The sequence below is a fragment of the Rattus rattus genome, chromosome 15 (genome assembly GCF_011064425.1).
Source record: "Rattus rattus isolate New Zealand chromosome 15, Rrattus_CSIRO_v1, whole genome shotgun sequence".
Taxonomy (NCBI): domain Eukaryota; kingdom Metazoa; phylum Chordata; class Mammalia; order Rodentia; family Muridae; genus Rattus; species Rattus rattus.
The window spans coordinates 5,811,992-5,828,317 of NC_046168.1; the positions used below are offsets into that span (position 1 = coordinate 5,811,992).

At 46.4% G+C, this 16,326-nt stretch overlaps 1 protein-coding gene across 2 annotated transcripts in view; it reads right to left on the minus strand.

Moving 5' to 3' along the window:
- The window catches only part of Arhgap26 (Rho GTPase activating protein 26), a 386,554-nt gene that overhangs the window by 250,377 nt on the left and 119,851 nt on the right, over positions 1–16,326 (minus strand). For both annotated transcript variants that reach the window (XM_032885465.1, XM_032885464.1), the window contains exons 6-10: positions 15,385–15,495; positions 9,440–9,544; positions 7,976–8,105; positions 6,227–6,327; positions 1,128–1,222 (exon numbers count right to left, since the gene is read on the minus strand). In XM_032885465.1, coding sequence (XP_032741356.1) covers positions 1,128–1,222; positions 6,227–6,327; positions 7,976–8,105; positions 9,440–9,544; positions 15,385–15,495 — 542 coding nt within the window. The remainder of the gene's footprint in view (positions 1–1,127; positions 1,223–6,226; positions 6,328–7,975; positions 8,106–9,439; positions 9,545–15,384; positions 15,496–16,326) is intronic.

Sequence of the window (16,326 nt, forward strand, 5' to 3'; positions counted from 1 at the left end):
TTCTGGATCCTTCCGACACCATCCGCATCAAGCCACTGAGGAATGTGACGGGTTCTGGGAAGAGATGGACGGCCCCGTCTATTCAGCGTCTACTGAGCGTGAAACACTTACTCTCGGCTCAGAATTTTAGCCTGAAAAGCCTCTCCCCTTCCTATTTTGGAGACACGGTCTTACTAACAACCCAGTCTGTCTCAAGTTCCTCCTGCCTCACCTTCCAAGGAGGTGGCATTATAGGTGGGCACCCCCCATGCCTGGCTTGCAGAGGGTTTTGATGAGCATGATGAAAGAGGGTTCGTGGATGTGTTATGGAAAGAACTTTAACTGTCCCCAGAAGAACTCCCGGCAGCCTCCAGAAGACACCGGAAACACAGAAGCTCCAGAGGGCAGCAGGGGGCTTGTCTGTTTGTTGGTTGTTTTGGTTTGTTGTTGTTTTGTTTTTATTAAGAAAGAGACTTCCTGGCATTGCCTAGGTCTTACAGTGAGGTTTAAGGGCCCTGGTGCCAACCCTGCTGACTTGAAACAGGCAAAACAGATGAGCACCACATATGGACTCCACAGAAAGAACCCACTGCCCCTGAAGAACTCGAAGAACTGGAATCCTGTGAAACAAGCCTAGTACTGTGTGTGCACTTGAGTGAGAGAATCATAGATGGTGGAAGATGACACACAACCTCACTGTCTGTCTGTCTGTTGGTTGATTAAGCAAGTGACTTGGTGTCTCTTCTGAGTGTGTACAAACATTAATTATAAGCCTTAAAAATATATTTGAGTAAAGTGTCCATTCCCAATTCTTATTTGCTATATTAATTTTCTAAGGAAAAAAACCAAGCAAATACCTGATATAATGGCGTTGAACAGTCTACTTTCTTTAAATATCCAGCCCATCTCCTGGAGACATAGCTCACATTCCTGAGCGTGGAAGACTAGCATTAAAGGAAAACCAGACAAACCCAGTGATTCAGACTTGAACTAAACAAAGCGAGCTGAGCTGACCTTCCGCAGTGACCTAGCATCCAGCTCCAAGCGGACACAGAAGAGTGGGAGGGGCAGGGGGACAAACACTGTAAGGGAAAGAAATCCAAATAGAGTAATAATCTGTTCCTGAAAAGAAGGCCTCAGCCTCTTACCTGTCCACCGCTTCCACATCAAAGCAGAATCTCTTCTCGATGGAGTCTGTCTTTCGCCGTGTGCAGGATTTGAGGGTGACAGACTCGTCTTCTCCCTAGTGGGAACACAGAGACTGTCAAGGTGAGACCAGAAGGCAGGTCAGCTCCCCTCATGGATGAGCATGGCACATCGACAGGATTTCACCTCCACTTCTCAAATCTGTGTGCTCACAGCCTACTGAGAGGGAATGCTGGCCACTGAGCTCCTCAAGCAAGCGTCTTCTACAGCTAAGATCTGACACCCCAGTATGTAGTCAGCACAGGTCGCTGCTACGTAGTGCACATCCCGTACTGCTATTTCAATCAGGTTTGATTTGCAGAGGTGGCAAGAGATGAAGACCACAGTCCCCTCCTAACTGACTATATGTGATCTTTGGTTAGTCATCAGTTCTTCAAGAAACAAGTGAGAGATCTCTAGGAAGTGCTCATGTGGCACCAAGGACCTGTCCATCCCCCTGGTACCAGCCATAGCAAAAACTGTCTGCTAAGGAAGATGAGGAATAAAACAATATCCTCCCATCGAGTCTGAAGGGACGTTCACAGTACAGCAAGCATCCTAAGGACAGAGGCTTGTGGGCTTTGCTTCTTACTCTTGTATCTTCTGAGCCCACCTGCAGCCTGGACAGATGAGCTGTTCAACATATAACAGCTTTATTGATGAATAAGATGTGACAAACTGCATATGTTTAATGTGTACATTTGTTACTGTGACGTCATCTGTAGATAGCCATCAAACTACCAATGAATCTGAGATAAACTTTTTCAACACTCCCCACCCCTGTCTGTCAAACACACTCTTTGGTGATCCACCCGCCTTCTAGATCACCTCCAAGAAACACTGGAGGTGTTGTGGGATTGTTTGCATGCTTTCTCACCTTATACAAATACGGACACGTTTGTATCTGGGTCTCTCGTCAAGCATGAGTATTCTGTGGCCTGTCCATGCTGTGCACACCGAGAGTTGGGTTTTTTACTACTAGGTAGTGTGTCACTATGTGAGTGGACTGTGACAATCTCAGAGAACTCACTACAAGCCTAAAAGCACAACAGCAGCTCTCTGTAACGTCATCCTGTCGCTACGAATCCATTTGTTTCTGTCCCTCCCACTTTTTTTCTAAAAGGGGAAATTAACAAATTCACCTGCCTTGCCAACATAAGGTAAAGAGGGACTTCAGATGGTGGATGTAACACCCACAAAAATCAGCACAGTTGACAAACACAGCCCTAGGAAGAAAGCATTTTTATTCGCATGCCTTATATCTATAACTACTTCCTGGAGAGCAAAGATTACTTCCCGGCTTGATAATTGCTCTTTACCTACTCTGTAAGATGCAAAAGCATTAAATAAAAACTGCACAAGGTTGCCTAGTAATCCCAGCTACTTGGGAAACCGAGGCAGGAGTATCACCAGCTCAAGGCCAGTCTGGGCTACATGAGTTCGAGGTTAGTCTGGACAACTTAGCAAAACCTACCTCAGAGGGAAAAGGCTGAAAATCCAGCTCTGCATAAAGTGTTGCCTGGTGTACAGGAGACCTTAGATTAGATACCCAGCATTCACAGGGGACACTGGTTTACTCTAAGGTCCTACATTGGACCTGGGGGAAAAAAATGGACTAAAATTCAACCTGGAGTCACCCAAACAAATACTCTCCATCATGAAACTAAGCTGTTATCTCCCAAGAAACCAGAAGAAGAAATGAGAGAGAACAGTGCAACTGCTCAAACAGGCTTACTTCAATTAGCAAGGAAAACCGAAGCTCTCTCTGCCTCGATTATCCCACAGATGCACACATGCACGTGTACACACACATGGAGTAACCTAAACTAGCCTGATGTTAACCAACTGGATGCTTTCCACAGTTCATTCTCCTGTATCCTCTTCATAAAATCGTAAGTTTCATGCTATCATTGTTTGCAGTTTTGGGGATCAAACTTGTAGCTTCCTATATGCTAGTAAGAGCTCTTCACTGAGCTGCACTCCCAGACCAGAGAAACCGCTGATATCACCAATTATTCTGTACTGTTTCTGAACTCTTCAGCCTTCCTCTGTCTTAAAACTAATGTCTACTGCTTGCCTTACCACAACACTTGTTTAGTTCTATGAAACAGTGATGCCCAGTTGTGAATTGAAAATAAAGTTAATTAACCTCTTCAACTACATGATTCCAACTCTGACCTTTGATGAGCGTACTCACCCAAATGTAAAAAAAAAAAAAAATTGACATTGATGGTGTTCAAGTACAGTTCAAATTCAATAGCTATGGGCTGGCTTCTATTATGAAAGCTTAGATTAAGGGCCATGAAAAAAGTGTGTAATGGAGATCTTATAGTACCATCAGACATTAGCACAAAGGAGGGACAGAGAGAAGTAGGTGTGGCCAGAAGCCCATTGTAAGAGGCAAAAGGGGAGAAGGCTGAGAGAGGGCAGCAGCCACTGATGCCTGAATATAGCCTTCGTCCTGGAAGGACCAGGAGAGTAATAAAGGGTAGTCAGGGACAGGGACAAAGCCAGCTCTGACTACTGCAGGCTTCAGGGGTCGCCTCTCTTGAAGGGTGGGATTCAGAGACATTCTTCACCACACATGAGGTCTGGCCTCAAGAGGATGGAGCAAATCTGCTCAGAAAAACCAAGCCTGAGGCTGGGGGTAAAAAGGGGCACAGGCACATTTAAAGGAAAACAATCTAAATGGAAGGCGATGTGCTCAACTGCAAGCACCTCACCCCAGACCCTTGACAGTTGTGCTCCTGGCTCCTCCGAGGGAAAGCTTAGGTCACAGTGGCATCAGAAAGATTCTGCTTCAGAAGCAGGAGATTCTAAGTCCAGAATAAGAGGTTAGTGTACTCACTCTGGAACTCATGGATATAAATTTAGAAGCAAACTGATATCTCTGTTCCCCAGCTTCTCCCTTTGTGAAAAGGGGGAAAGCTCAATGAGCAGCGCAACACAGGACAATGCAGAGTTCAGACCACTAGGAAATGGAGCATAAATAGAACCAGTTATGATTAGGAAGATGACTTGTTACAGAAGCAAGGTCCTAAGGAGAGCTTCTCAGGAACAACCACTGAGGTACTCTATGAGATCTCACAGAAGTCCTTAGATGCCCAAACACTGACCACTGTACATATCCCCACCCTTCACTGACAAAGGTAATAAGAAAGGAACTGCAAGATGCGATTGAGTTCATAAACCACTTGGAATCATGCAAGGTGCAAGTCCTGAAACCAACCGTAGAGGAGAATGATCCAGTCAGCTGGTTTCTGGAAGGAGTGACAGGTAGGAAAGGACTGTGACCCATTCCAAACAAAGTGGGTTTGCTTCTATGAAAACCAGAGGACACCCAGTGACTTAGAAGAGAATAATACAAAGCATATCTATCTCGGTTAACATGTGTGCTTTCATGAGATGATTTTTAAGTCAACGCCATCTCTGCCAAAATAATAATAATAATAATAATAATAATAATAATAATAACAACAACAACAACAATAGAAAACTAAAGGGGCTTTCTTATTGCCTGGATACAAGGAATGAACAGAGATGCTGATAAAACTCTTTATTGTCACTGAGGTAAAAGAAATCCAGGAAGAAAAGCTGGGAGTCGAACAGAGCAAAGGGCACAGCACAGCGCTGTGCAGCACTAGCCCGGGCATGTCTGCTCTCCAAGCCTGCGCTCTCTCCACTTCTGCACTTGAATGCCCTCCAAACACTAACTCAACACGGTCCCCAAAAATGTCCATAGAAGGCCAAGCGTGGAGGGCTAGCAAAGTACTAACTTACCAAAATATTAGACACAGCTGAAACAAAAAAAAAAAAAACTATTTAAACCAAAGACAGGACCAGAGAAATTATTCAAAATGTAATATTCAAATATTCCAGATATTCAAGAAGTTAAGAGCACACAGGCTGAGAATAGCGGGAGAAGCGCTAGGGCTGGAGGTCAGCCTGACTACACATGAGTTCCAAGCCAGCCTAGGCTACGGAGTGAGACTCTGCCTTACAAAAAGGGATGGGCAGAGGAGGAAAATATAAATATTCTTATTAAAACAGTTAAGTATATTCACTAGGAATCAATAGAAAAAATTCGGGAGAGGCAAAATTCAAAGTTAGTAACTGAAGACACTTTCCAGTTCTGAACTAAGGTAAGACCATAAATACAAGGTGAACAAAAAGTTTCCAAGCAATCAGCTTAAAAGAAAAGTCCTCCTAGGCCATGATAAAACACAGAGTACTAAGGAGAGACGCGGTAGAAGACAACCTACGGGAGACAAGACCATCTTTACACTGAGAACCGAGCGGAGACAGCTGCCTGAGGAGGCCAAGAGGCAGCAGCTCTGTAAAGGGGAGGACCCTGGAGAATGCAGGAGTTGGGAGAATCCTGGGAGCCACCAACAGCAGCGCAGCGCGGGGAGCCTGCCCTAACCTGGCAGTCTCTTCTACAACACAGCCACAGTGTATCTTATCCCAATGCCCAAGACCACAGAAAGAAGAGGGGCAGGTGGAGGAAGGAGAGGGGGTTAGAGGAGGAAGAGCGCTATGTCTGGCCAGCCTTAACCTGTCTCCAATCCACAGTTTCCATCCTCACTACTATTAGACTGAACTGACCCTCGGCCTCCTACCCATCAATGTTCCCCACATCCCTGATCCACAAAGGCAATGCACAATTATTAAGAGAGCTGCTGTGATTTCAAAAGTTGCAAAGTTTAGGGGCAATTTGTTATACAGAAATAACTGATTTATCTAAACTGTCCACGGGCAACTCCAGGGATCAGCAGAAGAGCAGAAATCAGCCCTCAGAATGTTGTCAGTCAACCACAACTGTCTAGTAACTCACTGATGTGCGAAGCATTTAGTAATGTGTACATGCAAAATAAAAGACTCTTAATTACAGTGGTGTAAGATAATGGTGCTCATTCTAACCAGATTCAGGATAGTAGGCCTCCTGGAATTGCTGCAGAAAATGCAAGAGTTTTACAGTGAAAGGCTGGACTCTTAGCCCTGTACCATGGTTGTTACCTGTTCATTGGACAAACTGAGACAGACATTTTCACAGTGCACTCACCCCCTTTCCTCCTGACTTTTGGTCAAACGGAACCATGGTGATTTGCTTGGAATCCCGTTGGTATGTACAGTAGTGCTTCACCCAGGAAGTTCCAAAGTGACCTGCAAGGGAACCACTGCCCGTTAACCATCCGCACATCCAGTGTGTGCCATACATCACTAACTGCTGTAACACACAGGTGGGCCCATGCTCAGCCTTAACGCTCTGGTCCGCCATGACAGTCTCGGGGGCGGTGCTACACAGCTACACTGAAACAGAGGAACCTGAGCCCGAGGCTGAAAGTGGAACCAGAACAATGCTTTCCCACACAGAGATACAGAATCCTAACCTCCCAATCTCACTACACCCAGTGGGTCTTCAAACACAGGGGAAGTATGGGTTCCCTGGGAAAATGAATTCTCGCTCTCACTGTAAGACTCCATTTAAGGTTTCCATTTGCTTCCCTGACTGAGGTGACTGAGGAAAAGGGCACGGAAATGCTCTTCCAAGTGCCAATCACCATTTCCGTCTGGGCGATGACGTCATGCCTCCCACATAGCTGCCCAGAAGCTAACCTCAGGGGTTCTGACCTATTTCCAAACCCCTAATTTTTACTTCAGCAGAACTCAAAAAGATCTGAAAAGCAGACATGGAAACCTCAGAGACACTGGAGATGCAGACTGGAAGTGACTAAATGGCTAAATGCAATCTGTCTCAGAATTCTCCCTCGGGAAAGAAGGCAAGGCCCACCAAAGTCTCTGACTATACCCAGTGCCTGGCCAATTCCTTTATTTTCAAGAACAAAGTGCTTTTAGAGGAAGAAGGTATCATCAGCCTACAAGGACTTCAGTCCATACTGGTTTTAGATGTTCAGAGCTCACACAATAGAAATAATCAAAATTAACAACACTGTGTAAACAGAGTAAGCAATCACTTAATAGTTAATAATGGTTCCACATGACTGCCAAATATAAGTATTGGATATCATTTAATAACCTGGAAAAGCAATATAGGGGCTGAAGAGACAGAAGAGTGAATAAAGTGCTTGTCTTGCAAGCATGGAGACCTGAGTCAGATCCGGGAAACCCACAGAAAAATTAATTAATTAAAAATTCATTTTTTAAAAAAGCCAGGTTTAGTGGGCACAGTTGGAAAGGTGGAGGCAGACAGCTCCCTGGGGCTTGTTAGCTAGCCAGTCTGCCCAGCCTCCTCCGGGAACTTCAGGCCACCAAGAAAACCTGCTCCAAAAAACTACGAAGTGAATGTCACCTAAGGACCCTGGGTAGCATCCCACTAAGCCTTCTCAAGGCCTAAGGTACAAACTGTGAGTCCTAACTAAGTCTGCATCCAAGTAGCAGCAGCCCCGCACTTCTTCTCTTGGCTGCATTACAAGAAGGTGGGCCTTCTTCCTAACTTTCATTTTTGTTTTGACTTTGCATAAAACCCAAGTATTGGAATGAGAGGAGTTAAGAAGAAAAGAAAAGATCCCAGACATGATTATTCTCGATTGAAATACTAAGGCACTCGAGAAGGTGTGATATGTAAGACAGAGCTCTCCAATGAACATACGGTCAGGGTGGGGTGCACAAGTACACTGAGGCATAGAGGCTTAAAAGGAGAGGGACAGTAGGAAGAAACCCTAGCACACAGCAAACAGAGCACATCACTTGGAGGTGGACAAGACTGTGGACATGATCTGCAGGCACCTCCAGAAGCAACGCCTGCCCAAGGCTGCGAGTGCAGCCCACCCTGCCAGTCAGCCACACTTACGTTTCTCCTGCACATACAGGTACCCTTCCATGGTGTACGGGCTGATGGTCTTGTGTTCAAGGGGGTTTTCCTTCATCTTCTTCATCAGAGATTCCACTTCAGACCTGGTTCCTTCAAAGCGGTTTCTTGTCTGCGATGAAAGGAATTTTACTCAAATGATCAAATGAAGAAAAACTGAAATCTCTTAATAATTCAGAAGACCAGCCTTAGAACCAAGAGCAAATAAGGGGCACTCAATGGTCCGTGAAATGGACAGGTATTCACTTGCAAAAGTAAACCGTGCTTTACAGTTCCATACCTGAATGACCCACACTCTAGCAACCACCAAGATCACTGAGGAAATCTAGAACCCATGCAAACACCCAGCCCATCTCTGGAAGGCCAAGTGGCGACTCTTGGACCAGGAGAGGGCATTTAAATAAGCATCCCGGAACAGCAGGACTCAGATGGCCCACCTATTACACACCTTTAAGGTTATGGTCCTCACCGTTCCAGATGCAGGAAATGTAGCCTGTTGATGGTCCACAGATGGCACCCTCACAAAAGGGGTGCTGTTGGCTTTCTGGGTCTTTCCCTCAGTTAGAGCAGTCTGAAACCCCTGGCTTCTACCCAGGCCCACTCAGAACCCCAGAGGCACAGCCTAAAGCCTCCAGATACAGCTGCATCATGGCCCGCTGGCCCATCACCCTCCACGCTCAGCCTCTGAGGCTCTGAGTTCCTTACTCAGTGAATCTGTTTCAAAGTCTGCCCTCGGCAGACGCTAGGACTGGAGTACAGCTTACCTAGCATGCGTGAGGATCCGTGTTTCAGCCCCACAATAAAAGGGGTAGGATAATCTTCACAAAACCATTTCTGCCATACTTCAACCTCCTGTTCTCCAAAGTCAACAAAGAACCATAAGCTCCAGACTGCTAAAGGCCATGCAGTAGAAGCCATGAAGAAAGACCTCAATCTAATCCTGTGGTCAGTCACAAATTTTGAGAAGAGAGCTAGCCCCATGACTTATGGCCCAAACACCCTAAATAGCTCTGCACCCAAGGGTCCCAGGCTCAAGACAGAGAGGCAACTGCATTTGGGGGACACTGACTTAGGCACCCTGTCAGTCTTGCTGAGAGTTAGACAAAAGCGCATTATCAAGGCCAACTCCTGCACACTCACATAAGGCCTAGGGTGGCCAGGCAGCTGCCTGCACAGAAAGCAGCTAGGCAGGGCTGGGCTGAGCTGGGATTTCCATGCCAAAGGAAATCCTGACAGTGCTATGAAAAACACACATGACCAGCAGCAACACTTCCGGGAACAGAAATGGTTCATCTGGGCCATCTCCTATTCTAGAAACATCAGATCCCCACTGTCCTCTGAACCCAGCCAGGACTCCACTGCACATACCTCATGCCAGTACAGGAGGGGAAGCTGCAGCAAGCACACCCTCTCCTGTTTCCTTCTTCTGCCCCTGCCCCCACTCACATTTTGTATGCTGATGGTCAACTGTGTCTTAAAGTCACCAAAATCCTTGGCCAGCTCATAACCATGGTGGTAGAAAGTGAAGAGTCCTTGCAGGAAGGCCAGTAGCTGTAGAGAGGAAAAAAGGCAGAGGTCATACAGGCCGGAGGGGAGGAGGATCGAGCTTCCAGGCTGTCTGGGAAGTAGAGAACAGGCAATAATACCAACAGCACACACAGAGCGGCTCTCTGGGTAAGATACTATCCTCCCTTGCCCTGTGTCCCTGAATGCTCACAACCCTAGTGCTAACAGGACCCACCTTAATAGTGAGGAGGCACCTCCAGAGACTAAGTAACTTCCTCCCTAACTCACAGGGGGTGTCAGCCGGGATAGGAAACCTGTTCTCCTTGGGACCAATGTTTATCACTGCCTAAGAACATCACCTCTTAGGAACTAAAGGCTGGAGCTGTACCTTGACTGCCTTCTAGAACACTAATAACACCAGGCTGTTACTCACAGTCAGAACATGATAAGGAAGCTGGTGTGCTCTGAGCCTATAACCTATCGAGCAAAGTCAAATCACAGAACGTCGCCTGGGGCAGGCTTCAGCCAAGGGGCATTTCTGTACGCTTTCTTCAACTTCCGCACAGTAAACAGTAAGAACTCCTTTATGAAGTGACTATACACCTCCCGGGCTTATGCTGTACTGTGTACTTGACTCTCTTTTAACCCCGCTGAGGCTAACGGGTGAGTGTGCTCATGGTCTAGTTTCCTCCACACCGAGTGGTAAAAACAACTGTTTGCCACACTTCTCACAGAACTTTTCACATTCTCGACAACCACCGGAAGTGTGGACTTCTTCCCGAAGCTGACATATGAATCTCCCCTTACCAAGCCCTTCCCAGCCTGCCTGCTTTCACACTTTTGACATGAAGAGGGGGGCTATAATGAATATAGAACGCGGCTGGGAAGGGCCTGCGCTGTTTTGGCTGCTGAAGGCAGACCGGGGTGTGCGGAGTGGTCCGTTCTGACCTCAAGACCCTGCCACACCTGATAGTCAGCAATGCATCTATGGTCCTCTGTGCTGTTCTGTGAACATATCTGTATTGCTTTTCAGAGAGTCAGTTCTTTGGAGGCCTTAGAAGGGACACGCTGTGCTCTGTGCCCCTGCTTCTGGAGGGAGTGGTTGCACCAGGGGAGGCGTGTTACCATCAGGATGAACCACATGCCCTGCCCCGCCGATCAGGAACGCTGTGCCAGCACAATGGCAGGAGTGAGTCCATCCTAGGAATTGTCGCTTGCATCCCTGCCGCTGGCTACCAGACTACTGGACAAATCTCCCCAGGAATCTCAGGCCAGGAGAAGGAAAGCGTGTGTTTGAAAGCCGGGGCTGGACAGAGGACAAACTTGTTCCATGTAGTTCTGACAACCATCCAATCACCTTGCAGGATAGACTGGAGCTGAGACACTTACAAGCGGATTGCGCCTTGACTGGAGATACTCAGTTATGCATACCTCTTACCTTCTATTTAAACCCAAACCTTGTCTCAGGACCTCAAAGATGGACTTGGGGAGGCAGGGTCACTAGAACCTCTTTTTTTTTTTTTTTTTTTTTTTTTTAGGTTTTTTTTTTTTTTAGTTTTTTTTTTTTTTTTTTTTTATTTTTGAGTATTTCTTATATACATTTTGAGTGTTATTCCTTTCCGGTTTCATGGCAAACATCCCCTCCCCCCTCCCTAGAATCCAACATGGCCACACTGAATAGACCTCTTTCTCCTGCTTTTCACAATTACTCCTGCTTTAACAGGCATACTAAGGATGGGTGTGCAAATCTCCACGTTATGGACAAGACCCTCACAACTCCAGAAGGTCAGATTATAAAACAGCAGTGTGACTTCCCACTGTTTTGTCCCTTTGTAATGTCATGGGAGGTCAAGCAGGAGGCAAGGTTGGCCTCTCTGTCTGTAAATCATCTAGTGGTAACTTAGTTACATAAGTAACTAAGCATTAAGACCCAAGAGAGGCAAAGGCCAGTACTGAACTCCTTTCTTCAAAGATGATGAGAGCCTTAGGACCTCCTCTCTGTGAGTTTCCTGAGAAGAAAACACATATCCCTTTCCTTCCAGACAACTCCACAAGGAGGAGATGGCTCTGCTCATGTCTAGGTCTCCACAGTGAAGGCTCTTCTTCCCTCTCCTTCCTCCCTACAGGTAAACTGAAGTGCTGGGCCCCACAGTGCTCTCAAGCCCTGAGAACCTGCTTTCTATTTAAAATTCTCATTGTTCTCTGTGTATAGGGGCTTTGCCTGCATAGATGTCTGCTCAGTGTGTACACACAGTGCATAGAGAGGCCAGAAGAGGTCATCGGATCTTCTGAAACCAGAATCACAGGTGGCTGAGAGCCACTACGTGGGTGCTGGAAGTGGAGTGTGGGTCCCCTGGAAGAGCAGCCAGTGCTCCCCGCTGCTGAGCCATCTCTCCAGCACTTATGCTCCTTAAGACTGACGGCCAAGATAAGCAACTCAACCGAGAGTCGCTGCTGTGAACTCGGCCTTCCCTTCACGATGGTAAACAGGACCTGTCTTACTCACTTTCTCAACAGCTGAACCTAGGCACTACCAAGTCCTGTTGAGGCAGAAGAGGGGTGCATTGCTATGATTTATATTGGCTTTCACTTCCATTGGTCTTATTTTTATAGGGAATATAAAATAACTTATATAAAGATATAAAATAATAAAAAAAATAGAAGTAATCTTCCTTGTGTGCTGTTGTTTGGGCCCTTTCTTCTCCCCTCACAGCATCTTCTGCTGCCATCGCCCTATTCCTCCTTCCCCAGGAAGCAAAAGGACCAGACTGTCACAGAGAAAGGCTTCTACCCTAACGCAGGGAGGCATTTCTAAACCATGGAATGCCAGGGGCTGTGGGCAAATGGCTAGAGTTAGGAGAGGAAAAGAAAGATAACCCATAGGCTTCCAGGGAGACCTGGCCCTGCCAACACCTCCCTCAGACTTCCTCCATCCAGAACGTCTATGAAAAGGCAGCCTATCGGGAGCACTTTGCCACAGCAGCCCCAGCACACCAACATAGTCGTCGAGAATTCTTATCCTTACAGTAGAGGAGGGCGAGCTGCTGAGTGAGGAAAATCTGGCCTGGGTAAGGCACACAACTCTTTTCACCCATCTTCAGCAGGAAGGCAATAATGGTCTGTATTAGTTTGCAGGGATGTCGGAAGTCAAACCCAACAGAGATGGAATGGGCTCACTTGCCACACGGTGCATAGGAGCTGTTCCATAGAGAGACCTTCAGAATGTGTTAGAGGACATACTGCTATGAACAGGGACAGGCTGGGCGGGGAAGCCCCACACAGGAAGCAAGCGACAACAAGGAAAGAATGAAGCCTCACAATGGGATAAGAAAATGGGAAAGGAGAAAAGGACACAGTGGCGTAAGTAGTTGTGATAAAACTCTGAGGTTGTGGTGCCTAAAAATGTGGGGAGGGGGCTTAGAGTGGAGAGATCCATGGGACAACTTCTCGGGAGCTCTAATCAACCTTCAGGTATGAAAACTCAGGGCACAGACGGAACATGGCTTTGGGTTCATGACATCAAGGTGTTGGTGGCTACAGTGTACCCCTCTAGAACAGGAGATGTCAAAACAAGAAGATACAGGCTTCATTCCGGCACACACAGCAGATGGGTGGATGGAAGTAAGGACGAACAGGACAGTGGGAAGGAGAAAGGGAGGGAGGGACTGACAAATGATTTAGATCTCAAAAGTCCACCTTTCCTTCCTTGGAACTCACTCTATAGCTGAGGACGACTGTGAACTTCTGATCCTCTTGCCTCTGCCTTCCAAGTGCTAGGATTGCTACCACACCCCTGCAGTGGTAGGGGTCAAGCCCAGCCTCGAGTATTCTAGGCAATCACTGTATAAACTGAGCTATGCTCTGTGCTCATTTTTCTAGCGGCCAGTCATATCCCAGGATTGGATTACTGTCTCAGAGACAAGTTAACATGTGTATGTAGGGTAGCCTTCCAGGAGACCGAAACGTGCAATGGCTGACACCTGCGAACCCAGTAATCGCATTCAATGGGTTCTTGAAACTTCTTTCCTGCCAGTAATCAGTCACGTGCTACTTCACAGTGAAGAACCAAGCCATTCCAGCTTTCAAAGGGATAGAAATTCAAACTGTCCTCTTCTAGCCCAGTCTTAATATTTAAGGGTAGGGCTGAAATCTGCATTTTAGTGAGCCTCCAGGGCAGGTGCTATATGATGCTGTTGAAACTACATTGTATGGAAGGACAACATGGAATAAGTCCACGTTTTTACTTTTCCACCTTCATTATATGATCCATTCCTAATACATCCATTAGGGTATGTATCAGTTTTATTCCTCTTTTCAAAGGAAGAAATATAGAAACACTTAGATGTGACCCTGTGCAAGGTCTCACCTAGTAACTAGCAGAGCTGGAATGGCCTCTGCATTTTCTTCAACAAAAATATAATGGTGGTGATGAAGAGGAGACAGCACACGAGGAAGAAGAAAAGCTCAGGCGAGTGAACCAGGCCAGGCCTGTGCAGCCAAGCTGACAAGTGTGTGAGAAGTAGATGCCTACTGTGTGTGAGGGTTCTGCAGCTGTCATTCAACCCAAACTAATAGGTATGATATTTTTTTTTCCTTTTCTTTTTTTCGGAGCTGGGGACCGAACCCAGGGCCTTGTGCTTGCTAGGCAAGCGCTCTACCACTGAGCTAAATCACCAACCCCCATAGGTATGATATCTTAATGGCTCAATATGCCTACTGAAATGATCAAACCCAAAAGTCAGATGGGCCGGCTGGAATAATATTCACCAAAATAACAATACGTTGCTTAAAAATACTATTTCTTACTTTTAGAAAGGTCTTTTATATGGCTAAATTTTTCGAAATTCTTCATACATGAATGCATTTTGACAAAGTCCAGTCTTCACCCCTCCCAACTTCTCCCCTGTCCCTTTCTCTATCTTTTTCCCAACCTCATGTCACACACACACACACACACACACACACACACACACACACACACACACGCCCTACTGAGTCAGTCAGAGTTATCCACTGACTGGATACTTGTGTGGGCGATCTACCAGAGGCCTGACAAGAGCTGGCACCCTCTCCCCTGGTGGCTGCTGACTACCTACAGCTTCCCACCTAGGAGTGTGCCCTGTGAGGTCCCTGATGAGCTTGACCTTCTGTGAGTTTTCAGTAGGCAACCTGGAAAAGTCAGACTTTATCAGAGGCTATCAGAGGCTAAATTACATCTGAAAACAGCAATGATCTGAGAGGCTCTTGTTGGCCTGGAGTCACCATGAAGTCTTCCTTGTGTGGATCCCATGCACAGCTGCCTCTGTAGGCAAAGTGGCAACACAGCTGAATGAAACCATAACAATGACGGGACAACCTAAAGGTCAGACTCTTGCCCACAGGGCACTCTTTCATGCCCAGTGGGACACCGGCCAAGTCTGAATTCCTTTATGGTCCCTGAACCTAATCTGTGCTGTCTTCTTTGCTTAGGACAAATGTACTGTGAGAAATCACCTTATATCCAACTTGACTGGGTTAGAAGGGGCTCTGAGGCAGGGGCAGGATGAGGTCACTGCAGTGCATTCCACTGCTTCCTACAATTACTCCTACTTCTAGATTGTGGGAAGGGTGGGTCAAAGCAGATCGGTTAGACGGTGACTATTTCCAGGCAGCATGGGCGTCATCCCCCCAGACTCCCACTCGCACTTTCCCTCTGCAGATCAAATAGCAGCAGGTAGCCATGAATTATGACGCTCCCATGCTGGAAAGGGTCCAGGGAGCCAAAGTGACAGGGCTCGGCCCTGAAGAGAGGGCTCAGCCCTGGGCTTGGCTGCTCAACCCCACCTGTGGGGTGGGCAGCATCAGTACCTGCTAGCTAGTTCAGATGGACAAAAACGGCTACTCACAGGCTCTACAAACTCAAACATCTTTCTCTCTTGCACTTCCTGCACCTTAAAGACATACTCCAGGGACACTTCGTAGAAATGTTGTCGAACCAGGTCCACTTGGCTGTCTGCCTGCAAACAAGACAGAATTTTATAGGAGACTGAGTCAATAACTAAGGAATATACTACGCAAGGAGAAAAATACACAGAGGAAAATTTTTAAAAGAAATCAAACAGCATGATACTGAAGACAAATGGTAAGCTACTGAGTACTATGCCACACACTGTGTGTACAAATACACACACACAGAGGCACATGCACGAGCACGCACATTGACCTATCAAGCAATTATGTTTTGTTTCTTGAAAACAAAATTCTACAGAACTGTGATTCCACCATAGCAGACCCTTTGCTTAACTCCAACAAAACACCCATGTCCTGAACAAGCATCCGTAGACGTATCCAGTAAATATTAGTTGAAGAACAAATATCACTTTGAGTGCAAACTGAGTGCCATTGAACACACTGCTTTTTTAAATATCATCACTGTCCATTAGATGGCAGCATCGTTCCATGCTGCTGCCCATTTACAGCTTCCCTCACAGACTTATGGACTCAAACAGTGAAAACAGAGGCAACACCAGATGCCAAGCTGAGTTTTCTTTCCAAATCAACTACTTTTAAAAGGAACTTTCAATTGTGTTGTTTTAAATTAAAATCCAAGGAAACCAGGAGCAAGCCAGAGAATGTTGTTCTTTTTCAACCGACCTATTTTCTTAACATTCTGTAAGCTTACAGTCCTAACCCCTTGTTTTTTGAGACAGAGTCCCTCCCTATGTAGCCTAGGCTGGCCTTGAACTCATAATCCTCCTTTCTTGGCCTAGCAAGGGCTAGTATTACAGGTTTCTGCCACCATGCTCAATCAAAGAATATTTTCTTTAAAAAAGATTAACAATGCTTAA